Consider the following 23,423-nt stretch of genomic DNA (forward strand, 5'->3'; position numbering starts at 1 on the left):
AAATATCTTGAATGTTTGGTAGAAAAGCAAAGCAAAGTATCTATTAAAAGCCTCGGGTCCGCTTATCCCGATCCAGTTGGGCTAGGGGAGGAGGCGCGGGATCTCATCTCTCACGTGAACCATCTCCCCCTCCAGACACGCTCAAACAACTACTCCAGGTATCAGCATATTCTAGATTTTGCAAAGTCCACCGAGCAACATGCTCAAAGGCTGTCTCAGCCAGATCATGACGAAGCTCGGGGTTGTTATGTTAGTAGTCTAGCAGAATGGCCTCCCTTGTGACACGACCCATGCATCAGGCCGCCCTGGTGAGGGCTTCCGTGATGCCAATGAGATGGAAACATGCGATTGAGTCTCCCCACCTTAAGCGAGATCTCCATACGGCTTTATTCTTTCCAGGTTTGTCGATTATCTCTTTATTCTGATCTTTAGCTTGGTCTAACTACTTCCATAGGACATGGAGTACAACGAGTTGGCATGGCCAATAGTTGGATGGATCATTTCCCGCGGACGACTTCTAAGCTCTTAGATGAGATGGACTCTATTTTGGGCTACAGTCTCTCCTCCATCATCCGGAATGGCCCTAATTCAAGCCTCAACCAAACACAGAATGCACAGCCCGCGATTATGGCAGTCTCCCTTCTGATCCTCCGCATCTTAGAGCAGGAGTTCGGATTTAATATTGGCTCGCGTGTCGATTACACTTTGGGTCATAGTCTCGGGGAATTCACAGCCTTGGTTGCCTCCAAGCACCTCGAATTTTCCGACGCCCTTCGGTTGGTTCATCGCCGTGCCTTGGTGATGGCTCAGTGCACGCGGCAAGTTGTTCAAGAATCTGGAGATAGCCATGGCATGGTGGCACTCATTTGCGAAGATGATCATATTGAGAGCTTGCTCAGGACTGTCAATGAGTTCCTGGATCCAGAGGCTTTTTACCCTGACGACAACGGCCATCCGCCCTGCCCCCAAGTTAGGGTCGCCAACATCAATTCTCCCAATCAAATTGTTCTTAGTGGCAGTTTAAAAAAGATCCGAGCCCTTCTTGTGCAGCTTCGCCAATTTGGAGGGCATGACCCGCGCGCAGTAAGATTGAAGAGCGACAGTCCATTTCACAGCCCGGTCATGCGCCCCGCTGCTGAAGATATGAAGCTTGCCATGGAAGAGATAAATATCACATTTCCGGGGGCGATTCCATGCATTTCAAATGTGTCAGCACTGCCTTATAAATCAAAGGATGATCTCAAACACCTCTTATCGCGTCAATGCGTTGATACAGTGCATTGGTGGGAAAGTATCCGCTATCTTCACCAGAATCAAGGCATTCAGCGCTGGATTGGTATTGGGCCCGGAAAGGTAGGCCGAAATCTGGTGGGCAAGGAGGTTGGGAGAGTCGATGCCAAAGGAGGTGGCGTGTGGGCCATTTGCAATCCCAAGGAAATGGAGGAAACATTGCTAGCACTGGAGCAGACGGAGCCCAAAGTACAGTGATCTTAGCCTTGAAAAATAGGCATTCCCTTCACATTAAATCTACAAATACCTACATTCATAAGGTACGGGATAAGTAAGTACCTACATCATATTATTCCGCAGAACAATATACAATATGACCTCAAGACAAAACCTTGCATCCTGACCTTCAAGTTGCCAATCTAGCGGGACCAACATGATCCGCCGACATATTCATCTAGAGCGCATGAGATTTATGGTAGCTTTTTAAATCCAAAACCTCCTTCTCGGGGGCCCATTGAAGCAATTCTATGATCTAGTTCGAACGTCTTCGCTAGTTGCGGGGCGGGTCAGAGTTGCGAGCTAAGTAAATGCCACCTGGGCCATCGTATTGACATTGTCTCTAAGCGACGAATATTTCTGGTAGAAATTCCATTACAGAGTCGCCCCGGGCGCCCACGTTTCGCCAATGCGCTTCACATCCGCTATGAATTTCGGGTTGGAAATGGGTTGACAAGCCCCATCCACCGTTCCTAGAGCAGGCGTATGGAGATCTGGAGAGTAGAATGGGTTTTGGAGAAGCTGGATATAAGCCGTTTGTAAAGCCCGGAATGCCTAAACAAAATAATCAGCAGGTGTAGCAAACAGGGTACACACTACAACATACAGTCTTCAAGTCCGCATCTCTAAGGCCGCTGACTGCAGGGCCTGCCAGCCTTGTACTTGTCGTCTCTTCACCGAAAAGATCAACAATCACCAAAAACTTCACTCCTGTAGTTGTGAGCCAACCATAAGCAGCCAGCCTTTCGTCGATAGCCTGGAGGAGCCCAAGGTCCTGATCGATGGAGGTTTGCTTGCGCCGAATCTCAAAAATATCTAAGCAGGAGTTGAGGAGGAAGGAGAATTCAACCGTGGCATCTGAATAGGGAGGAAAGAGAGAAATGTGAAGCGGGTTGTCCTGTTTCAATAAAGCGACATATATTAGCAACAGATTCCGGAGACCCATCGGGAGTAATTCGACACTTACAGCTTTGCCAATTATGCCGATGCAGGCTATTCTTGGACCCGCCATTCTGTAGATTAAATATCCATTCGACACCCCAGGGTTTTATATCTTTGTTATCGAAGATCGCCTTGTAAAGGCGTGGCCTGTTGCTGCTGTAGATTGGAAACGACTCTCTGTACGGGGGGCACCCGCGCATCCAGTCGCCCGCTTTGAGGTCATTGTTGACACCTAAATATTTAGGCTATATTAAGGCATCAATTCCTATCAGCCAATCGTAGTGTAGTCAAATCGCTTTACTATCCATTCACCGCCTTGACAATACTGTAGCAGTCATTTTACCAACAACCAATAATCTGCTCCACAGTCGCTTATGTCAAAATACCAAACCGTACCAATACCCAGTCTTTCCAGGTGTTCGCCCTCTCAAACACGGCAAAAGTCCTCCCTGACAACCTCGACAGTGACTACCGCCACCTTTGAAGCTCCTGGGCCCTGATAACGTCCTCGACTCTGTACAGGCACAATGCTTCCCATGGCGCGACCTGTTATCGCCGGCGCACTGGGTAAGAGATATCTCCCAATCGTCGGAACAATTCGGACAGACACTAACCTCACTACCAGCCCGGCCTCAATTGGCTCTATGCCTTCGCCCACAGTCCATTGCCGCCTTGTCCACCTCAACCGTTAAATCTGCAACTGCTCTTGAGCGTCAAACACCATCAGGGCAATCAATGAGTGCCTCCGGCAAGCTACGCACCGAGGTGCCTCTCGGTAGCCAAGAGAAGAAGGAGGGTGCTATGCAATATGTCTTGTACGCGCGATCTGCCCATGCATGCCCTGTGAACTCATACTAACTTGAATATCTCTTCCTCTCCAGGACTACGCTCGATCAAGTTGCCAACTGGGCTCGTCAAAGCTCTCTGTGGCCCATGACCTTCGGTCTTGCCTGCTGCGCCGTCGAGATGATGCATCTTTCCACCCCCCGCTACGATCAAGATCGTCTGGGAATTATTTTCCGTGCCTCCCCCCGTCAATCCGATGTTATGATTGTTGCCGGTACTTTGACCAACAAGATGGCTCCTGCTCTGCGACAAGTCTACGATCAGATGCCCGATCCCCGCTGGGTCGTCAGCATGGGTAGCTGCGCCAACGGCGGTGGCTACTACCACTACAGTTACTCAGTTGTTCGTGGGTGCGATCGTATCGTACCTGTCGATGTCTACGTTCCCGGATGTGAGTATCTTTCTCGGTTGTCTTCGTCCGGACTTTTCTGACCAGTATTAGGCCCTCCTACCTCCGAGGCTCTTATGTATGGCATCTTCCAGCTGCAGAAGAAGATGAGACATACTCGCATCACTCGCATGTGGTACCGTCGTTAAATTCTTGATTCCTTGTTTTTTTGCTTGAACCATCATGAATGTTGGACTCAAAATCTATTCAACCATCGCGGAGTCTGTGTCTCTTTGTTACTGTGTATATCACTTCAGGTCTCGGGTTGTTTTACCCTCCCAACCCCAGCTTTTCTTTTTTTTTCTTTGTTCGTTCAAAATAACTACCATTCGAAGCATCTACGTGTGTTCTAAATAAAATTGGATCAAAACATGACCCATCATGGTCTAATCTGATATTGAGTAGTACTCTTCCTTGCAGACTAGGACACGCCCAAGGGCTGAGCATGTCGACTGCTCCAAGATTATCCTCCGACGTTCTATCATGCTAGCATCCGTAGCTATACTACACAGTTACACACGAGTCTCTCATTCCGTTGAAGATGAATATTATTTTCTCGAATTTTTATGGCTTCTAATACTTCAGCTTGTTGTCTTTTCCTTCTTTTTCCTCTTTTACTCATTTTGCGCGAGAGCGCGCTAACGTGTTAGGGATTGAAATTCGTTTAACCATTCACCATGATGCCACCGTTAGGATGGAGACACTGTCCAGAAATGTAACTACTGTCCTGGCTTGCTAGGAAGACAAAGCAGGTTCCGACCTCACTGGGTTGTCCAGGGCGACCAATGGGCACAGAATGGAATTGCTCCATTGCAGATGTCTGCATGGTGGATGGAATCAATGGAGTCCAGACTAAGACGCCGTTAGCAATAAGAACTAATTGTCACGAATCGCGGGCACTTACTGGGACCCGGGCAAACACAGTTGACCCGAATTCCCTTCTTGACTTGCTGGTTGGACAGAGCCCTGGTGAATGCAACAATCGCACCCTTGGTAGATGTATAATCCAACAGATCACCACGACCGATATACGGATTTACGGAGGAACAATTGATAATAGTTGATCCCTGCTTCATATGGGGCAAAGAATACTTTGAGAGGTAAAAGAATGAGTGAATATTGGTGTCGAAAGTTTTCTCCCATTGCTCTCTGGGTATAAGTATGTTAGCACCAAGAAGGGGATTCACATAGTAATAGACCCGGGGCTGGACTTTACTCGTCTAGTTCGCTGATATCGCTCAGCATATCTTGGAATGCGGCATTATTGACCAAAATATCCACGCCACCCATCTTTTGAAGAGCCGTGTCAACAATCTTTTTGCAATTCTCCTTCTTACGGATGTCAATTGCCATCAGATGACACTGCTGTCCAGCCTCTTCGACTCTCTTCTTAGTTTCCTGTGCATCGCTTTCTTCCGATGGCAGGTAAACGATTAGACTTGATGCACCTTCCATGGCGAAAAGGATTGCTGTAGCCCGTCCGATGCCCGAGTCTCCGCCAGTAATGATGGCTCTCTTTCCTTCAAGCTTGCCAGCTGCCTTATAAGTCTGATAGCCTCCATCTTCAGTTGGAATATGCGTTGAGCAGGGCTTCGGGTCATCCATATCGGACTGCAATCCTGGCTTTTCCAGGTGCTGGATAGGAATTTTGTGACCTAAAAAACCCCAGTCAGATTCTTCACTCCTTAAATTCTCAGTAATTCACGGTAAGCAGCCTTCTTATCTTACCTGCCTGGAACTGGGACTTCGACCCGCTGGCAGGTCTCTCTGTATACTGAGCGATTGGTGCCATTTTGGCGTTGGAGAAAAACCACAACGGTGGGTTGAACTTGTTACTTTGAAATGATATAATTATGTTATTGATTCATTAGTATGTTATAAACGAGATCGCCTTGCAGTAGACTGCTATTTAAGTCTAGGCTGGAGCCATCTCGCCACTGCGGCGCAACCATGCCTTGGCTTAGCATTCTCATTGAAGAAGAGGCAAGTGAAGAGATTCCTTCATTGAATGCAACAATTGATGCACATGGCCATTGGAGTCCTGTATATCTTGAACCGCACCTATTCGCTTCTAAGGCCTAGAGCTGATTTGAGATCGATCTGACGTCAACTCCACCATTTCATTGAGTCTAATTGGCTAACACTTAGTTCGCCCAACATAGCGGCAACTTGATTTCATTATGATCATACTTCATAGTCATTGTGGCTGTAGGTTTGTATTACAAGGGGAAAGTCGTTGATACTGCGCAGTACTCCCCGTCTGGGGTTGTGCGGTTGTTGGTCCAATTTACCATGGATTGCATGAGGCGCATTGTATCCAGACTTCCTCCTGACTCGTGCCAAAATATTCTTGAATTGGTACCTACGATCAGGATGCTGCGTCTCATGTGACTCTATCTAGTCCGCCGACGTATTAATTCATATGAAAGCAAGATTAAAGCCCTGTTGTTTAAAAGCACGAACTATGAACTTCCAGTTTGAAATCAGTACTACATAAATATAACAGCCAAATGCCATCTCGCAGGTGATAACTTGAGAGAAAAACTGTATTATCTGGAAATCAATCGACTATTTCTGCCAATGAAAAAAAAACTGAACATAAGAAGAAAAATAAATAACAAACTCCGGTAGGGGGAATCGAACCCCCGGCTGCTGTGTGAGAGACAGCGATGTTAGCCACTACACCATACCGGATTTGGATATATGCAGGTCCAAAAGTGGAGTACATAACTGGAACCTTAATTTCAATCCAAAAATTATGCTCGCATAAACCTGTAAATGTCAAGAATGGGCCTTCAACCATACATAGTAGGACGGGCAGACCCTCCATATAGCTCTGCATCAACCGTAGTTTGGACAGTGATATCATGATATCACTTTGCTAAGGATACATTTAATTATAAACCATTTCATTATTTCCACAATATCAGCCAGCAAGGATACCATCTCTTTCTTTGAAACTTTAAGCATGATACAGTGCCCATGTAATGCGCAACTGGCTTATGGGAATAAGACAGACAGTCTCGGGATAATTATCTATTTTTTATGCTCACAGCATGCTGGAACTGCGCCCCGACGAATCTTGTGTCTCTTACTCCATTTTTCACTACCGAGAAACCATTGACTAATAAATCTTATTTATAGCCTTCGTTAAATCTCAACTTGCCCAGGTAACTTTTTGACACCACAAATTGTCAACCTCCTGGAACTACCAGCACAGTATTTCCCCTTGATCTTTCTCACATACTATATACAAAAACTCAGCCCCAGTGGATCTAATAATATGGGGCCCTATACTTGACACCATAGGAAATTCGTTATGCTTCCTGGCGACTACACTTATGATTCTCCATGTATACAATTGGTTCTTCATACTCAGGAAAAAGGAATATATGGCCCCTCCTATGGGCGCTGATATCATGAGTAAGTGAGTTTCTACAGGCTCCTCTGCTGTCTATCTAATACATCCTAGGCTTTGGGGGTTATCGGTACTGCGCTTTATAGTATTGGGGTCACGCATCCGAGTCGCTACGCGAGATCAAGAAACAACATAATTTTCCCTCGGCTTTAATATGCTTTGCTATTTCTTCTGCCAAGATTGGAATGGTAGTGTATATTATTTAAGTACAAGACCGCACCGGCAAGAATATTGGCAAGTGGGTCATGCTTTTTACCGCGGGGCTGAACGTATGCTATCGACAGGTTTTAAATTCATACCCGCATAGCATCTGCTTACTTGAGTCTGTGCAGTTTATCAGTCGTATTATTTTGGTCATAGTAAAAATATCCCATCTCAAAACTCAAAGACGAGGGCACACGGGACTCAAGCTGGCGGATTGGTGGTTTGTCGGCGCTGGAGGTACGTATTCCAATATCAAGATGTTGCACATCAGCTAAGGAATTCGGTCACCATTAGTTTGGAGTGTTGTCACTGATATATTCCTCGCAATATACACTACCTTCATGATTTGGAAATTGAAAATGTGCAAAAAGGACAAAATCGCTATATGCGGCTTGATGGGCCTCGGTATACTTGCCGGCGGCCTGGGAACGGGAAAATTGATTGAGTTTGTTCGCAATGAAAACAGCCGTAAGTCGAGACATCTATCGAATTTTGGTGTATAAAGCTACTTGCCCAAATTTACTAACACGTGACAGACAAGGTAATAACTTTACACGTTTCCGAGGCGTGGATATTGTTAATTGCTTCGTGTGCCCCTTCGTCGCCGTCATTGTTGAGATCTCACGCGGCAGACCGGGACGTGATTTGACTAAGGGAGGATCCGAATTATTTTAAGAGGGCATTTAAAACTTTAGTCGGGAGAACTTCATGCGCCATGGATAAGGGAAATTGTTTGTGGCCTCGGGAAGTACTGGACTTCGGTCCTCAAGTAGACATTCCAATACACTAAGTATTACCCATTAGTAGAAACACCCCACTTGCACTGGCAGTGCTCCTGTGATTTCAAGTTCTACCATTTTGAAGTCAGCTCACATGTATTATCATTATTGAATCTTTCTAGACTCCCCACTCAGATTCGGATATGGACACTTTCAAGTTTAAGTTAGGGTAACATATGTGACAACCTTTATTTCGTTCTATTATATATGTAGCCCTGGAGCCCTGGAGGTACTAAAAGTCAACCTTTCATGTTTCCAAGGTTACTACTAGCAAAACCCTCTACACACATGTACTTGTGATTTAAGGGAGTAAAGGTAGTTTCACTTCGAAATCTGTTGCTTTTATCCTAGAATTTCATAATACAAATAAATTAACTATTCACCCTGTTGTATAGTATATAGCACTCCGTACTTCAATAGGTAAGGTGCAAGTGGGGCCCCTTATCTTATCGGACCCAGACATGATTGGCCGCCGACCCATGCTCCGTGCGACATTTTTTCTTCTTCGATTTTGACTTCTCTGCGAAAGTCATTTACACCAAATTTATTCACTCTATCCTTCACCAACATGGGTAGACGAAAGTCGGGGAACAAGCCCCAAGCGTCAACGACGCCAGCTCTGCCATCAATCTTATCCACCCCCTGGACTTTCCTTCAGCCCACCGACGACCTACACACCCTCATTGCGGACTCCACCAAACAGATCCTCGACCCGCTCGCTGCCTCTGTCATAGAGGAGCAATCCCTTCGTCGCCAAGCCAACAAAAAGCGCAAACGATCCGATGACGACGACGCACTCCCTCCACTTCAACTGAAGAATCTGTATGTGGATGGGTTCACTTCCAACCAAGTCTGGGAACAGGCGACAAGGATTCTCGAAGCCGCTGGGAGTGAGATCGAAAGAGATGTCAACTTGATGATCCAACATGACGAACAACTTTCAAGCGAAGATGATTCAGATTCGCTGGATGCCTCTGATCTCGAGGGTCTGGAGTCTGGAAGTGACGACGATGATATGTCAAACGACGACTTGGAGGACGGAAGCGTTGATGTCGATGGAATGAAAGAACTGGAGGATAGCGAGCTGGATGAAGACGAGCCAGAAGATGTTGAGGCCATGGACGAAGATCTGGACGAAGACATTGAAGATATTGAAGACATTGAAAAAGACGACGACGAGGAAGCATCTCAAGCGTCCGAAGAGGACCCGGGAGTCTACGTTGAAGACCGCTTCGGACTGAACGATGGATTCTTTTCTATCGATGATTTCAATAAACAGACCGAGGCGTGGGAGAGAGAAGACGCCAATGGTAACAATGTCGATGATGACAGTGACGACGATCTTGACTGGCACGCAAACCCATTGTCAGCTGGAGCTGCCAAATCCGACACTAAGAAAGATCGATCCAGCAAGACAAAGGAAACAAAGGAAGAAAGTGATGACATGGAGATCGACGATAGCGAAGAGGAAGGACCAACCTTTGGAGACGCCGATTTATACGGAGACTCTGACTCTGACGAAGGTGCTGCCGACGAAGATGAGGAAGAAGGCCCCGCCTGGCAAGACACAAGTGATATCAAGTACGCCGACTTTTTCGCACCTCCACCACGCAAAGCTTCATCCAAGAACAAATTCCGCCCTCTTCCCAAAACACAAGCCCCAGAGCCCATTGAAGATGACGATGTTGATCGCGCCATGGCTGATGTCCGACGTGATATATTCGACGACGAGTCCGATATTGAAGCGGAAGAAGACGTAGATGAGACTGGCAACGCACAAGGCCCTAAATCATCACATGAAAAAGAGCGAGCCCGCATTGCGGACGAAATCCGTAAACTGGAAAACGCAAATGTCGCGAAGAAGGAATGGATGCTTACCGGAGAGGCGCGTGCAGTCGAAAGACCAATCAACTCCCTCATCGAAGAGGACATGGACTTTGAGAGAATTGGCAAGCCCGTCCCTGTCGTGACAAACGAGACAAGCGAAGATATCGAAGAGCTGATAAAACGCCGTATTCTCGCACAAGAGTTTGATGAAGTCATCCGCCGTCGCCCCGGAGCTGTCGATACCAAGGGCCCCCGAAGCAGCCGATTCGAATTGGAAGATACCAAGCCGCAACAGAGTCTGGCTGAGATGTACGAGGCTGACCATCTCCGCGCTAATGATCCAAACTATGTCGATACCAAAGACAAGAAGTTGGCGCGGGACCACGCTGAGGTCAATAATCTCTGGAAGGAAATTAGTTCTTCACTTGATACTCTCTCTAACTGGCACTACAAGCCTCAAGCGCCACAGGCTAACATCAATGTTGTCACTGATGCGCCAACTATTATGATGGAAGATGCACGCCCCACAGCTGGCAGTGCCGCTGATGGACCATCCGCACTCGCGCCCCAAGAGGTTTATGCTCCTGGTGATGATGGCAAGGTTGCCGGTGAGGTGGTGCGCAAGAGCGGTGCCGCTGTTTCTAAGGAGGAGATGAGTCGTGAAGAGAAGGCTCGCTCCCGACGACAGAGGAAGAAGCAGGGCGCGAACTCTGAGGCTACCGTCAAGAAGGGCAAGGCTGGTGAGAAGCAGCAACTTGTTTCGGATCTGAAGAAGGGTGGTGTCAGGCTTGTCAACAAGGAGGGCAAGGTCACTGATATGGAAGGTGCCAGGGTTGGCGAAGCTACGAAGAACAGCGGAGATTTCTTGAAGCTGTAAGATTCCAAAAAGACATTGTGATATCAACATTATTTGGCCCATGTATAGATTTTAAGGTTCATTTTCTTTTTTTGGGAGGGTAATATCATTGATGCATTATTCATTCTAAAACCATTGCTTTCCCCATTCTATCTAATATCCCCCATAATGTCAAGTTGGAGTTGTAGTCGATTTGCTCATCCTTGGAAATTCCAAAGAGATATGAATAGTCCAGTCATAACATGTCGCTTTTGGAAGACTGAAGACCGAAGACAAGATAATTTCGAGGTAAGTGTCGCATTCGGAAGAAGTTTCAAAGTTTCTTAGAAGATTTGAGTCGGATCTCGAGCAGGAAAATATTTTCTCGATCGTAAGATGGCGCATTGGGATCATCCTTAATCTCTACCATATCGAAGGCTTTCTTCGCCATCTTCATGAATCTCGCATCCGCTCTTCTCCGCTTCTTGTAACAAAAGTAACAGACCGAATTTGGGCCTAGCAGATCTTGAAGTGTAGAAACGAGGAGCGGAAAAGCCGGTTCGAAATAAACACAATCAGCAGCGAGTATAATGTCCGGTTTCGAGGGTATTTGTTTAGGAATTGGTTCTCCCCAGTTCAGTATCGAGGCCGAGACAGCGGTGTCAAGGTCGTTTAATTGGATATTATCTTTCATCAGGTCGAACATAGGTTGTTGATCTGTGATGTAGAGGGGTCCTTTAGTCTTGCAACCGCGAGCGACTGCAAGTCCGACTAGCCCCACGCCAGAACCAAGTTCCACACTTGGGTTTATCATTAGTATGGGAGTCTCATGTTTGAGTGAAAGGAAGAGGGGCAAGAGATAAGAGGAGAAAAAAAAAAGAAAGAATGGAGAGACTGATTTTACATCGATTTGTTAGCCAGATCTTCGGGGTGGCGATCCAGAAGATAGTTGGCTAGAACCATTCCAGCAGGCCATAATTGACCTCCACATCCATTTTTGAGATCTTCTTTGAGCAAAAGCGGTTCTGTCAAACGTCCGTCAAAATCGAGACTCGTTGTCTCTGCAGTTTTGTTGAGTCGTGGCGGAGCTAATGATATGCTCACTCGGAGGCCATCTGAGTCGGATGATTCTGGGCTGACTGACCGGTCCATTGGTTCTGCGTATTGTTTACTTGCCTTGTTTTCGTTCGTAATGAGCCGCGATGGATAGATGAGAAGGTAAATGCGAAATTCGAAATAGGAGACGGTAAATATGAGATTGGAATTGAGGCGAGAAACGATCCACAATCACAATTTTTCCTCTTTGATTTCGTTATCGATGATCACATGATACGTCCCGATGAGGAAACGCGCGTTTCTATTCCAAGATCAAGGATCGTGAAGTTGTGAATGGCAGGATTGATGGAGAAAACTGGAGTGTTTACCCTTGGAAGGGGATGAGTGGAGGGTCATGTTTACAACTCTTTCCCCTCCGATGAGGTAAGAATGAGTGTATGGGCAACCCACACATATATTAAAACATGCCAATTTTGCCCCGATCACATCAACTATCTCCTATCTCATCTTGATTCTCTATGCATAGCAATTTACATTGAAGTAAACATAAATAACCAGAACCCGCCCCACATAGATGTGCAAAAAGCCCAGGACAAGCTTGCGCCCGTGCGCAACCCCTAGAGTCACGTCAAATCAAGTCTCGGCGGCATCCTGCGCGTCTCCCATTTATGATGACTGATCAGCTCTGATGGAGGGTAGATACCATATCCTGATACAACCAGGTCTAGCTAGGAAATAAAGTTGCAGAGATGCATTGAGCTGGATATGCACGCCATCGAAACCCAGATTTCTGCCCGGTTTTCCCTTCTGTGCCCACTTTCCCACTTGGTCTTGGTCCCCGGATTTGCAAATTGATGGGGTTTCTAGCCAAGGACTTGACGTCATGCTTCACTCCCGCATACTACATACCTCTGAATCATGACGACGTCACCGTAGCAAAGAAGTATATAGTATCTTGAACAGCTCCCCCTGTAATTCGTTTTAGTCCATCTTAACCTTTTGTATCTCTATCTCCAATCATGACAACCTTGCACTGTGAGTAATAATCCATCTACTCCATCCAATTCAACCACCATCACCATCACCATCACCATCACCACTAGCACTTCATACTAATACTTAGTTCACCAGACTTGCCTCCCGTGAAGCCATCGGCTATCGCCCTGGGAACGTTCTTCACCCACACTGCCTCCCTGGGCATTCTTGCACCTCTCTTCGGAGACACCTACCACCGCGCCCAGGCCGCCAACTCCAAGGAGGAGTTCATCAAGTCAAAGGAAGCTGCCGGCGCCGCTGCAGCATGGGGTAGTTCCCTGGCCGGCAGTGCCGTCCAGACCTACGGTGTTGCCGCATTGATCAACGCCACTGGCACACTCAGCTACAAGGGTGCCGCCTACCTTGGAACGTTGATCTTCTTCGCTAGCTCTGCTCCTGGTGTATGTGTTCAATCCTCCCTGTGGCGTTCAGACCCATTTGCCCCTCACATTCGATATACTAACAATTTTATACAGGTTGTCTCTCAAGTCTTTGCTGAGAAGAGACCCCTTGACACAGTGGCAGTTGGTGCCGTGTCTCGGGTCTTCGAGACTGTCGGACTCAGCTTGTTCTTGACCTGGTGGGGTACTCGTACCAACCCCTTTGATTAGAATGGATCTACGATAAGTTATGAAGTATTTAGCTAGAGTCGGTACTTTGAGTTCCAAGACTGCAATACAGGGAAGGAAAGCCTGTATATGTTGGACTTGTCTTCCTATTTAATTAGTGTAAATGGAAATCAAATCAGTCAATGTTCTTCTTTTATACCAAGATACTGTAGTACGTCCGGTTTAACATCCTATCCTTATAAAAAATCAGTTGGCAGAATTTTTGTATATAGAATGAATATGTGAAATCTCCAGGGCTCTCTCTTGAAAGTCTGAGATTTCCGGGCTTCCGATTGGTTTTGGCATATCGTCAGAGCTTCTGTAAACCAGGATCTCTGTTCAAGTTCTCAACAACCCATTTTCCTATGCGGTTTTCAACACGTTAATGTACATACTCGTTTACGCATAATAGATTGTACCTGCTCACTGCATGTTATTATATGGAATGTATCGTAATGTAGATTGGAATCTAAAATTGGCCGCCTTTAGTAAAGGATGGGGTTTCTCACTGTATTCCAAGATTGACTATTGGACCGTAGACGAAATATCAATAACTCGAAGGTCCGTGTAAAAATAACTCCCTTCAGACACCTGAATACAAGAGGAACGTCCTCCTTCTCTCAAAGCATAATGTTTGCAGGTTGGATGCTGTGGATATCTTGGGGTATACTGGTTAAAGTTTTTCGGATGATGAAGTCACATCGTCAGAAAACCACATTTCTAAGAGACTGTACTGGGTATGATGTGACATCAATTCAAGGTATCGAAGAGCTAGGTGCCATCTAAGCTGGGTGCCATCTCGTCTGGTATCATATAGTCGTCAATGGCCTGAATTTGGTCTATAAGCGAAGTTAAGAAGCACGCAGCATCCAAACCAGACACAGTCCCACCTGAGAGTGTCCAGATAAATGATCAAGTATTCGAAGAAAAAAGAAACAACTGTGTTTATTTATGACAGAACTACCGGGTTCCTATCTGCAGGATATTGAGGCAACCCAGACCATGGAGAACAAAAGAATCTATTTAAACAAAATTGCGGCAAGGGTACCTATTCAAACAAACAAATTAGTCAAGTCCAACAAAGTATCCACGCAAAAACACAAGACAAAAACACTTACTTTCCATCATAGCTCTGCTCCTCAGTAAGCTCATACTTTGACTGCTCAGCAACAGGAATCGTGTTTAATCCAGCAGGAGTAGGTGGCAAGCCGTTTGCGCCCAGCACACCCTGAATGCTCTTCTTGTCCTGCTCAAAGAGCGCAGCCAATCCACGCTCCTCAGCCTGCTCCTTAACAGAGACTAATTGCTTCGCTCCAGCCTCTCCAAGTTGCAGGACATCATCCTTAGGCGCTTCCTGGCTTCCAACAGTAAGAAGACCCACAGAGTCGGCCTGGGTGAATGTGCTCAGCTGAGGATAGTTTCGGCGCACATCACGCTTCCAGTAAGGGTTGTCGGCGAGGTCACCGGCCGGAACGGTGACGGGGTCATCGTAGGAAAGCGGAGGGAGAGATCCGGGGGTGGGAAGACGGAACTGTGAGTTCAATGGGATACCGGTGGAGCGCTCGGGGTCCACGGCTAGTACGCGGCGGATTCGCTCCCAAATTCCAACGGATTGCACGGTGTATTTCTATCGGATGATTAATTTTGGTTTGTTGGTGGAATTGTTGGTGCTTCTCATACCTTCTGAACTGGGATTACATGTGAAGCGGCCTTGACGGCGGACTGGACGTTGCGAGCCATGATGAAGACTCTGACTTGGACCTGTTAGCGAGACTATTCGGAAGCCAAATCTCACAATTGAGGCGAGGGGGGGAAAGAATATATGGGTCTGATCATCTTACCTTAAGTCTTCAACAGCCGGTAAGTCTGTGTGGAGATTCGCTCTAAATGGGGAGTGGGATCAGAATGCGGCCGGATGGAGGTGCATTGCGTGCCGGATTTATTGTATTTCCGGGCGGTTGATATGGACTGAGCATCTCCCATCCACGCACTATTCGGGCATTACTAATACATAGTCTGGAGTAACATTTAAACATTCTGAACTAAATACATGTATTCACCTGGACATGTTTACGATATTAGAATCAAAACAATAGTAGTTAATATTGGATAATTGAAAAGGTGTGAAGACTTTGAAAATTAGCGTTCGAGGATATTATCCTCTTCCCCTCTCATCCTTATTGTTATGATGAATAGTTAGCTAGCTTCACAGCCGCGATTAAACATACATGCGTCTTCTACAGCCAATTACTTGGCTTCATCAGTACCGTCTTCCTCTGCACCGTCCACCTTAGGAACAGATGCAATCAGCTTCTGAACAGCATCAACAGTAGCATCAGGACCACCAGACTCGCTAAGCAAAACCTTGCCCTTCTTATCAACAGCAAACACACCACGAGTAGTACCCTTAGGAGCCTTCTTAAGTCCCACAGCCGCAATCAAGGTCGCGCTGGGATCACAAAGCAATGGATAAGGCAGCTTCTGCTTAGTTTGAAATGTAGTGTTTGCCTTTGGCGAATCGGCCGAAAGACCATAAATTGTCAGACCAGTGGAGGTAAGATGTTTGTAGTTGTCGCGAAACAAACACGCTTGCTTGGTGCCTGGACGCGTTCAAAAGTTAGGGTTAAGAAGCGGGAACATGGCTGAGAAACGCGCCTCACAGCGGGTGAATCTAGCGGGGGGCAAAAAAAAAAAAGTACGTACAACCAGGAGTTGAGGCCTTGGGGTAGGTAAATAAAACAACACCCGCGGTGCTCTCTTCGACAAGCTTCTTCAAGGTGGTCTTGGTACCATCGTTGGTCTCAATTTCTCCACCGAATCCCTCGAGATCGATGGTTTCATCAACCTTGGGCAGCTTTACTGTTGCTGCTGGTTCTTCGGCATTTTTGGTGACGGTGGCGGCTTCCTTAGGCTCCTTGGTCTCCTTGGGCTTGGGAGCTGATTTAGTTTTCTTCTGCACGACGGGAGGTGGTGCGGGAGCTTTGCGTTTGCGGAGTTCAACCATTTTGAAGCAAATTGATGAAGAGGGGAAAGGGGTGAATAGGAGTGTAAGATTTGGAGGGGGAAAGGTGAAGGAAGAGAAAAGGAAAAGGAAAAGAAAAGGGAAAGGAAAAGGAAAAGGGAAAATAAGAAGAGGGGATATTATAAGCTTGGAGGATTGGGGGTAGTAATAATTATAATTATAGGGGACCTAGCTCATAACAACTGGGGGAAACGATGGAATGTTCAGTGTCTACGGGTACCTACCTCTAGGGCTAGATCCACGGGAATCTCTAAGTAATTCTAAGTATACTTCGTACTTAGCATTGCATGCACTGCAAGCACTGCGGTGAAAGCCTTTCTGAAGTAAGGTTAGCGGAGTTGGGGACACAATGGTGGGAAACTAGAACTAGAACAGATGAAGAAATTAGAAACTCGGAGAGAACTCCAGAGATCATCTAGATTTAGCCTAGACTTTTCTAAGCCTTTGTCTCTTCTTTCAGAGAAGATGTGCACAATTGCACCCTTATATAAGCCAACCGGGCTTCCCCCGAGCCACGGCTCCGGTCGGGCTGTCCTGACCCGTGAATTTCCCCCTCAAAAAACTCGATCTGTCACAGGATCGCCACAGCAGAAAACCCACATCTTCTCCATCTCCGACCCTGACTCACCTAGATTTTCTAGATTGATCTTTTTGCCACCTTCTGTCTTCTCAATAAAACATCTTTCTTTTCCTTTCTTTTTACTTTTAGCCACTTCCTCTTTCTCAACACAATATTTGAGTCCTTCCACAACATCTTACACAGCGACTCGATTGGGGGCGCGAGCTATGAAGGTTTTTTCCTCAACGTGCACCTTTGACTACTCCTGGGATGAGGTGTCCACGGCAAACTGGCGCAAATATTGCCCCTGGAACGATAAGGCGACTCATGTCGTCGGCGTAGACACTGTCTCCCGGACAGTCGACCCAAAGACTGGAATTGTGAGTTGTGTCCGATAAGTTTTGGTCTGAAAGGGAGTGGAGTGCTAATATTTTTCCTTCTAAAGCTACGAACTGAGCGTCTCATCACATGCGACCAGTCCGTCCCAGCATGGCTCCTCTCGCTCTTTGGAGGAAGTACAACATCCCACGTTTACGAAGTCTCTTACGTCGACCCGATCTCTAAGAAAGTGACCATGTGCTCCACCAACCTTACATGGTCTAATGTTCTGAACGTCCGCGAGACTGTCACCTATAGCCAGTCGTCTGCCTCTCCCACATCACACACGGAGTTTACACAAGAAGCCAAGATCACTGCTCTCTGTGGCGGTTGGCAAAAAATTAAGAATAAAGTGGAGGAAGCGAGCGTCGAGAGATTCCGCGAGAATGCCAGCCGTGGCCGAGAAGGATTTGAAACCGTCCTTGAGATGAGCCGACGCGTCTTCGGCGAACAACGAGAACTCGAGAAGGCTTTACTGTGATCCCGTTCTCGCGTTTTATATATGGACTTTCGACCCATATTTCATCCATTCTTTTCGTCTAGCGATTGCATCATTCGGCGTTTAAATTTCCTTGTCTCGTTTTACACGCCATCATCAGCATTTTAAGCACGCGGCGCTTCCCGGAGTTCTTTTCATTGTTGGCCATTTGATCATTTTACAACATCTCGATTTTTCTTGCACCCTCTCATATATGGAGGTCCTTCATGGCGCGTTACGGCCATAAAAAAGTTCTCATGATTGTTTTCAGCGGTTTTAATGTTTTTTGATACACTAGTGATACATTCCGCTCACCCTATCATCAGAACATAGATACACACAAGAGTTTTGAACATAGAATTGAGTACTCTTCTCACTATACTTCTCATTCCATCGTTTCAATATACGCAGCTCAAAAAAGTAGTCCAAATATAATTCATCAAAGACCCCCATAAACGCCTTTCGTAGATCATATACATCATTCTTGCACACACAAGCGCGTGATTGCACGCAATCTTCATGCAGGGTGACAAATCCTACCCCAACAAACCACCGAGTACAACGCGGTTGACGCCAGAGATCTCAGTCTTGACACCATTACGGCTAGCATCCTCAAATTCTCGCACTGCTCCTGCAACCATGATCTTGCGTATCTTGGCATCTGCCTTGGAGAAAGTTTCTCCTAAGGCCACCGTACAGACAGATGGCGAGGATACAAGAGTCGTGATTCGGGTGTAACAGTCAATGAGGACATCGCAAAGAGTGGCGAAGGTTTCAAAGAAGTCCGGCTCAAAGGGTAACGAAGGCGTAACGAGGTATGTATATTCTTCGCCGGGGAGGAGATCGGCGGATTCAGTGAGGGGGAACGAAACGACAGAGGAAGCCGCGTTCGCCGGCGAACTCATATTACCAGCTGCACTTTTCAGATCGGTCGGATCACTCGATTGCATCGGTAGGCCGATCTCGGTGGCCGAGCTAGCCCGTCGTGTCTTGGTGCCTGCATGGGCTGCCCGCTTGAACATCTGAGGGATACGTGCTCGCGCAAGACTAGAGGAGGAGCTGCCATCTGGCGGGTGTACTTGCTGGTATGCTTCGAATTCGAGGAGTAAGGCGTTAAGAGTTCGTAAGTATTCAGATGGTGTGGAATTGATGTCTGTGATCGATGGAAGCGATAGACCTAGCAGTAGGTAATTGACTGCTCTCCTAGAAAGTTTGCGGGATTCGAAATATGGTAGACGACCGATATCTGCTCGGGAGAAATGAACTGTATTGAACCAATAGGCTTTGCCCTCGAGACTATAGTATTTCACCACCATGTCAGTCCTGTGCGGGTAGAACGAACACCCCCCCCCCCGTACATATCGAATTGTGCACTTACGCCTTTCGCAAGTAATCCAGAGTCGCGATTCGTTTTGTAGCCATATCATGAATCTGCTGGTAAATCGCACTTGCGCTCTGTGGCCCGAAGGTCCCCCCACCACTAGTCGCCGGGGGCAAAGCGCTGTGAAGACCATCGGTACCAGCCGCAGATTTCGCGGTGTCCCTTCGCGACAGGGTTGGGGCGAAATTAGATGAGATCATTGCCCCGGCGGTAACGAATGTCTTGAAAGAAAAGAAGGTACCAAAATTCAGAGGTAAGACGGTGACAATAGACGGTGAAGGGTCCCAACGAAAGAGGGTCCAAGGCTCTGTTAGAAGGGTAAGTTAGTTGGAAAGATGAGAAACATGCCGAATCTCAGGAGATCTAGAGTTCCCCACAACGGGCCCCTCTCTGTCCTTTCCCCTCCCTTTTTTTTTGGGAGCATTAAGGCTGCATCTTTTATTTTATTTTTTATTTTTTCCGCGGAATGCTTTCTCTGATTTAATTAATAACATCTGGCCTTTTCTACCATTTTGTCTTTTTCTCTCACAACACCGGATATCTTTTCTTCAATGGCTACTCCAGACGAGCAAGTCCCTCTGCCAGGTCAATGGCCTGTAGATCCTCAAGAAGATATTCCCATTACCGAGGACAACATTTGGGTTGATGGTTGCTTCGACTTCAGCCACCACGGTAAGCAAGGAGACCCCACGAAACAGTGACGGAAAGCGACTAATTATTCTGGATACTTGATCGCAATTAGGCCATGCTGGTGCTATGCTGCAAGCTCGCCAACTCGGCAAAGCTCTATATGTTGGAATCCACTCTGACGAAGCAATCCTGGAGAATAAGGGTCCAACGGTCATGTCCCTGGATGAGCGGTGAGTTTTTCCTGTCCTCCCCTTACTGGCGCTGCCATTTACTGACGTTATTATCTTCAATTGACAGAGTTGCCGCCGTTGATGCCTGTCGCTGGGCTACCCAGAGCGTCCCCCATGCACCCTACGTAACCTACCTACCCTGGGTTTCCCACTACGGCTGCAAATACGTTGTTCACGGCGATGATATCACCTCCGATAGCGACGGAAACGACTGCTACCGATTCGTTAAAGCGGCAGGTCGCTTCAAGGTTGTCAAGCGCACCCCAGGCATTTCCACAACCGATCTGGTTGGTCGCATGCTTCTATGCACAAGAAACCACTTCGTCAAGTCCGTGAGAGGTGCTCTCTCAGGAGAGGATGGAGAGGGAAGCCCTGAAGCGCGCAAGGCAGCGGCGGAAGACCTCGTAGGAAGAATCCGCCAATATGCGACTGATGAGAGCGGTCTTCAGCCAGGCCCTCAGGTCTGGACATGGGCTGGAGCTGGAGCATCAAAGTTCGACCCCGTGGTCAAGGAGCCTGGAAATTTCGAGAAATTGATTGACGGAAAGGGACCCCGACCAGGCCAGCGTATCGTCTACGTCGATGGAGGATTTGACCTCTTCTCATCCGGCCATATCGAATTCCTCCGCAAGGTCATGGAGCTTGAGGAGGCAGAGGGCCAGAAGCGTGGCTGGTACGAGCCTGAACAGAAGGAGAAGCGTCTCAAGGAGTACAACGAAGACTATCCCCCTGCTTACATCGTTGCCGGTATTCACGATGACGATGTGATCAACAACGCGAAGGGACTCAACTACCCTATCATGAACATCTTTGAGCGTGGTCTCTGTGTGCTCCAGTGCCGCTATATTCATGCAACAATCTTCTCGGCACCTTTCACTGGCAGCCGACCCTATCTGGAGGCTCTTCCATTGGGCACTCCTGATGTTGTTTACCATGGGCCTACCACTTTTATGCCGCTGAATTACGATCCCTATGCCGGTCCTAAGGAGATGGGTATCTTCCAAGAGGTCGATAACCATGCTTTCCAGCACGTGAACGCCGGAGAGATTGTTGGTCGTATCTTGAAGAGCCGAGAGGCTTATGAGGCCCGTCAACGGGCTAAGTTGGAGAAGGCCGTTGCCGAAGACCTGGTTAAGGCCCAGGAGGCAGCTTCAGCTTAAGCTGGATTTAATAGACACGACCCGGGGCCCGATGCCCTGTAATTTAACTCAGATCAACTGTATATAGGATATTTCTAAATCAAAAGATCCCAAGAATTTCAACATTCTTATTTTAAGAAAACAATGTTTCTTGATTGGCCATGATGGGAGTATTCAAGCACTTCTACCTACTATGTACAAGTATATCGACTTCAGTATTCCATTTTCTCGACGACTTACCGTCGAAAGAATTCTCCAGCATTTTAGTAGATTCGATATGTACCTCCAAGTTCTCTTTCGAAGTATAAGTGTAACTAAGACCGGAATTTAGAACTACGTTCGAGTGATTCGACTCGAGTTTATTCAACATCAATCGCCACAAGCGTACAACATCAGGCTTAAATATTTAGTAGCATGCGAAGAGGAGTATGGTTAGAATAAAGTTATATTACAATACATTTTGGGAAACGCCCAAGGCCAAGATCATGCCATTTATTGATCAGCCGCGACGAGAACCTCCTTGGTCTCAAGGAGCTTAGCAAGCTCTCCATTCTGATGCATAGACATCAGAATGTCACATCCTCCAACGAACTCCTTATCCAAGTACAACTGGGGAATAGTAGGCCAGTCCGAGTACTCCTTAACGCCTGCACCGGAAACCCAATTAGTACCATCCCAAAAGACCAAGATATAAGAAGACAAAACGAACCTTGACGCAACTCCGCATCCTCCAGAACGTTGAACGCAACGAACTTCTTAGGATCAACACCCTGCAGACCCAGAATCTGAATAGAAGCGCGAGAGAATCCGCATTGAGGAGTCTCGGGAGTACCCTTCATGAAGAGCACGACGGGCGCAGAGCCAACGGCTTTATCGATGGCCGCCTTTGTCTCTGTGGAAAGAAGGCGAGCATGAAGGATGGAAGGGAGAGGGTAAGCCGGGGCGCGAATGGGTCGCAGAGGCAGGCGCAGAGGCGCCGGCCTGGAGATAGGGCGGAGGGCCTGGAATACTAGTGAGTTTCCCGCTTACAGCGATGGGGTGGTTCTAGCGTTGTTATGACCGAACCAAACTCTTTGCCGGAGGTTGAAAAACGGTAGGAACAACTTTAGAAGATGAGGAGACGTACCGAAAAGACTGTCCTTGAGAACATGATGGGTGTTTTGAAGATTTGAGGATTGATCGGAAGAGCGAAGAAGAGCGGGCCTGTTATGCGGTAGGAAACCGGGCCAATTGATATTCGCTATTATCTAATCATTTGCAGCTCTCTCAGAGCCCCACTACGTCAACCCGCTGTGATTACAATAGGGCAATGTGAGTGGCAATCTTCCATTAACATGACTCTTGGTTTACGCGGGATTTGGTTAATATGGACAAACCCAATTTATTTGTACCGTTCGCTGCGCAAGAATGTCGGAATGACGGTAAAATCCATTGTTTGATTGCAGCGTCAGGTTCAGTGGCATCAATCAAACTACCCCAAATTGCCGAGGCCCTTTGCCAGCATCCATCCGTGTCGGTGCGGATTATAGTCACTCAATCTGCCGAAAGATTTTTAAAGGGGCAGAGTGATGAGCAGCCTGTTTTGGAAAGTCTTCGACAGATTAAGGGCGTTGAAGCTATTTACCGAGACGAAGATGAATGGGTCAAACCTTGGATTCGCGGTGATAATATACTGCATATTGAATTGAGGAAGGTAAAAATTAACCCTATCTGTTGAATATAATGACAAATTTCTAATGATTAATAATACAAGTGGGCGCATATGTTGCTGATAGCCCCACTGTCAGCTAATACAATGGCGAAGATGAGTGTGGGTATCGCAGACAATCTTATATTGTCAGTGATACGGGCTTGGGATACAACGGGCCTCGTCGATGGAGATTTCAAGCCAGAGAGACCGCGCATTTTCGTGGCTCCTGCCATGAATAGCGCCATGTGGCATCAACCCGTCACCCGTCAGAATCTGGGCATCCTACGAGACCAGTGGGGTTGGAGTCCAGCCAATCCCGAGGGATGGGTGACTGTACTCCCTCCCATCGAGAAGTCACTGGCATGTGGAGATGTCGGGAGTGGTGGAATGATGGACTGGAGAGACATCGTCCGTCATATCGAAGAGCATTTGAGCCTTTCAAAGAATCAAGCTTGAAGGAACATCTCGTCAC

The 23,423-nt window shown here is 47.1% G+C and overlaps 15 protein-coding genes across 15 annotated transcripts; 8 read left to right on the plus strand and 7 right to left on the minus strand.

Annotated features, from left to right (window-relative positions):
* Positions 1-477: 477 nt before the first annotated feature.
* On the plus strand, positions 478-1,488 carry N7478_006719 (ACP S-malonyltransferase; the record flags this gene model as incomplete). The annotated part of the gene is made up of 1 exon (XM_056922933.1): positions 478-1,488. The coding sequence occupies one exon, from the start codon at positions 478-480 to the stop codon at positions 1,486-1,488; it is 1,011 nt and encodes a 336-aa protein (XP_056780970.1).
* Positions 1,489-1,881: 393 nt separating this feature from the next.
* On the minus strand, positions 1,882-2,518 carry N7478_006720 (uncharacterized protein; the record flags this gene model as incomplete). The annotated part of the gene is made up of 3 exons (XM_056922934.1): positions 1,882-2,061; positions 2,114-2,404; positions 2,474-2,518. The coding sequence occupies 3 exons, from the start codon at positions 2,516-2,518 to the stop codon at positions 1,882-1,884; spliced, it is 516 nt and encodes a 171-aa protein (XP_056780971.1).
* A 457-nt stretch (positions 2,519-2,975) lies between these two features.
* On the plus strand, positions 2,976-3,831 carry N7478_006721 (NuoB/complex I 20 kDa subunit family protein; the record flags this gene model as incomplete). The annotated part of the gene is made up of 4 exons (XM_056922935.1): positions 2,976-3,015; positions 3,074-3,263; positions 3,330-3,685; positions 3,737-3,831. The coding sequence occupies 4 exons, from the start codon at positions 2,976-2,978 to the stop codon at positions 3,829-3,831; spliced, it is 681 nt and encodes a 226-aa protein (XP_056780972.1).
* A 515-nt stretch (positions 3,832-4,346) lies between these two features.
* N7478_006722 (oxidoreductase, short-chain dehydrogenase/reductase family) lies at positions 4,347-5,474 on the minus strand (the record flags this gene model as incomplete). The annotated part of the gene is made up of 4 exons (XM_056922936.1): positions 4,347-4,534; positions 4,587-4,831; positions 4,899-5,337; positions 5,411-5,474. The coding sequence occupies 4 exons, from the start codon at positions 5,472-5,474 to the stop codon at positions 4,347-4,349; spliced, it is 936 nt and encodes a 311-aa protein (XP_056780973.1).
* Positions 5,475-7,663: 2,189 nt separating this feature from the next.
* N7478_006723 (uncharacterized protein) lies at positions 7,664-7,979 on the plus strand (the record flags this gene model as incomplete). The annotated part of the gene is made up of 2 exons (XM_056922937.1): positions 7,664-7,772; positions 7,870-7,979. 2 exons carry the CDS (start codon positions 7,664-7,666, stop codon positions 7,977-7,979), a joined length of 219 nt encoding a protein of 72 aa, XP_056780974.1.
* Positions 7,980-8,651: 672 nt separating this feature from the next.
* On the plus strand, positions 8,652-10,787 carry N7478_006724 (rRNA-processing protein MPP10; the record flags this gene model as incomplete). Its single annotated transcript, XM_056922938.1, has 1 exon — positions 8,652-10,787. One exon carries the CDS (start codon positions 8,652-8,654, stop codon positions 10,785-10,787), a length of 2,136 nt encoding a protein of 711 aa, XP_056780975.1.
* Positions 10,788-11,079: 292 nt separating this feature from the next.
* Positions 11,080-11,897, minus strand: N7478_006725 (protein N-lysine methyltransferase family protein; the record flags this gene model as incomplete). Its single annotated transcript, XM_056922939.1, has 2 exons — positions 11,080-11,545; positions 11,650-11,897. The coding sequence occupies 2 exons, from the start codon at positions 11,895-11,897 to the stop codon at positions 11,080-11,082; spliced, it is 714 nt and encodes a 237-aa protein (XP_056780976.1).
* A 923-nt stretch (positions 11,898-12,820) lies between these two features.
* N7478_006726 (DUF1761 domain-containing protein) lies at positions 12,821-13,447 on the plus strand (the record flags this gene model as incomplete). The annotated part of the gene is made up of 3 exons (XM_056922940.1): positions 12,821-12,836; positions 12,933-13,237; positions 13,313-13,447. The coding sequence occupies 3 exons, from the start codon at positions 12,821-12,823 to the stop codon at positions 13,445-13,447; spliced, it is 456 nt and encodes a 151-aa protein (XP_056780977.1).
* Positions 13,448-14,467: 1,020 nt separating this feature from the next.
* N7478_006727 (uncharacterized protein) lies at positions 14,468-15,184 on the minus strand (the record flags this gene model as incomplete). Its single annotated transcript, XM_056922941.1, has 3 exons — positions 14,468-14,492; positions 14,563-15,071; positions 15,125-15,184. 3 exons carry the CDS (start codon positions 15,182-15,184, stop codon positions 14,468-14,470), a joined length of 594 nt encoding a protein of 197 aa, XP_056780978.1.
* A 507-nt stretch (positions 15,185-15,691) lies between these two features.
* Positions 15,692-16,448, minus strand: N7478_006728 (thioredoxin peroxidase DOT5; the record flags this gene model as incomplete). Its single annotated transcript, XM_056922942.1, has 2 exons — positions 15,692-16,044; positions 16,148-16,448. The coding sequence occupies 2 exons, from the start codon at positions 16,446-16,448 to the stop codon at positions 15,692-15,694; spliced, it is 654 nt and encodes a 217-aa protein (XP_056780979.1).
* An 804-nt stretch (positions 16,449-17,252) lies between these two features.
* On the plus strand, positions 17,253-17,884 carry N7478_006729 (putative mitochondrial protein sorting (Msf1); the record flags this gene model as incomplete). Its single annotated transcript, XM_056922943.1, has 2 exons — positions 17,253-17,405; positions 17,471-17,884. 2 exons carry the CDS (start codon positions 17,253-17,255, stop codon positions 17,882-17,884), a joined length of 567 nt encoding a protein of 188 aa, XP_056780980.1.
* Positions 17,885-18,417: 533 nt separating this feature from the next.
* On the minus strand, positions 18,418-19,462 carry N7478_006730 (uncharacterized protein; the record flags this gene model as incomplete). The annotated part of the gene is made up of 2 exons (XM_056922944.1): positions 18,418-19,177; positions 19,260-19,462. 2 exons carry the CDS (start codon positions 19,460-19,462, stop codon positions 18,418-18,420), a joined length of 963 nt encoding a protein of 320 aa, XP_056780981.1.
* A 351-nt stretch (positions 19,463-19,813) lies between these two features.
* N7478_006731 (ethanolamine-phosphate cytidylyltransferase) lies at positions 19,814-21,282 on the plus strand (the record flags this gene model as incomplete). Its single annotated transcript, XM_056922945.1, has 3 exons — positions 19,814-19,934; positions 20,005-20,122; positions 20,190-21,282. 3 exons carry the CDS (start codon positions 19,814-19,816, stop codon positions 21,280-21,282), a joined length of 1,332 nt encoding a protein of 443 aa, XP_056780982.1.
* A 471-nt stretch (positions 21,283-21,753) lies between these two features.
* On the minus strand, positions 21,754-22,411 carry N7478_006732 (monothiol glutaredoxin GRX5; the record flags this gene model as incomplete). The annotated part of the gene is made up of 3 exons (XM_056922946.1): positions 21,754-21,908; positions 21,971-22,262; positions 22,388-22,411. 3 exons carry the CDS (start codon positions 22,409-22,411, stop codon positions 21,754-21,756), a joined length of 471 nt encoding a protein of 156 aa, XP_056780983.1.
* A 645-nt stretch (positions 22,412-23,056) lies between these two features.
* Positions 23,057-23,407, plus strand: N7478_006733 (putative flavoprotein; the record flags this gene model as incomplete). Its single annotated transcript, XM_056922947.1, has 1 exon — positions 23,057-23,407. The coding sequence occupies one exon, from the start codon at positions 23,057-23,059 to the stop codon at positions 23,405-23,407; it is 351 nt and encodes a 116-aa protein (XP_056780984.1).
* Positions 23,408-23,423: the final 16 nt, after the last annotated feature.

The sequence above is a fragment of the Penicillium angulare genome, assembly GCF_028827245.1.
Source record: "Penicillium angulare strain IBT 27051 chromosome Unknown utg000004l_segment0_segment0, whole genome shotgun sequence".
NCBI classification, from domain to species: Eukaryota; Fungi; Ascomycota; class Eurotiomycetes; order Eurotiales; family Aspergillaceae; genus Penicillium; species Penicillium angulare.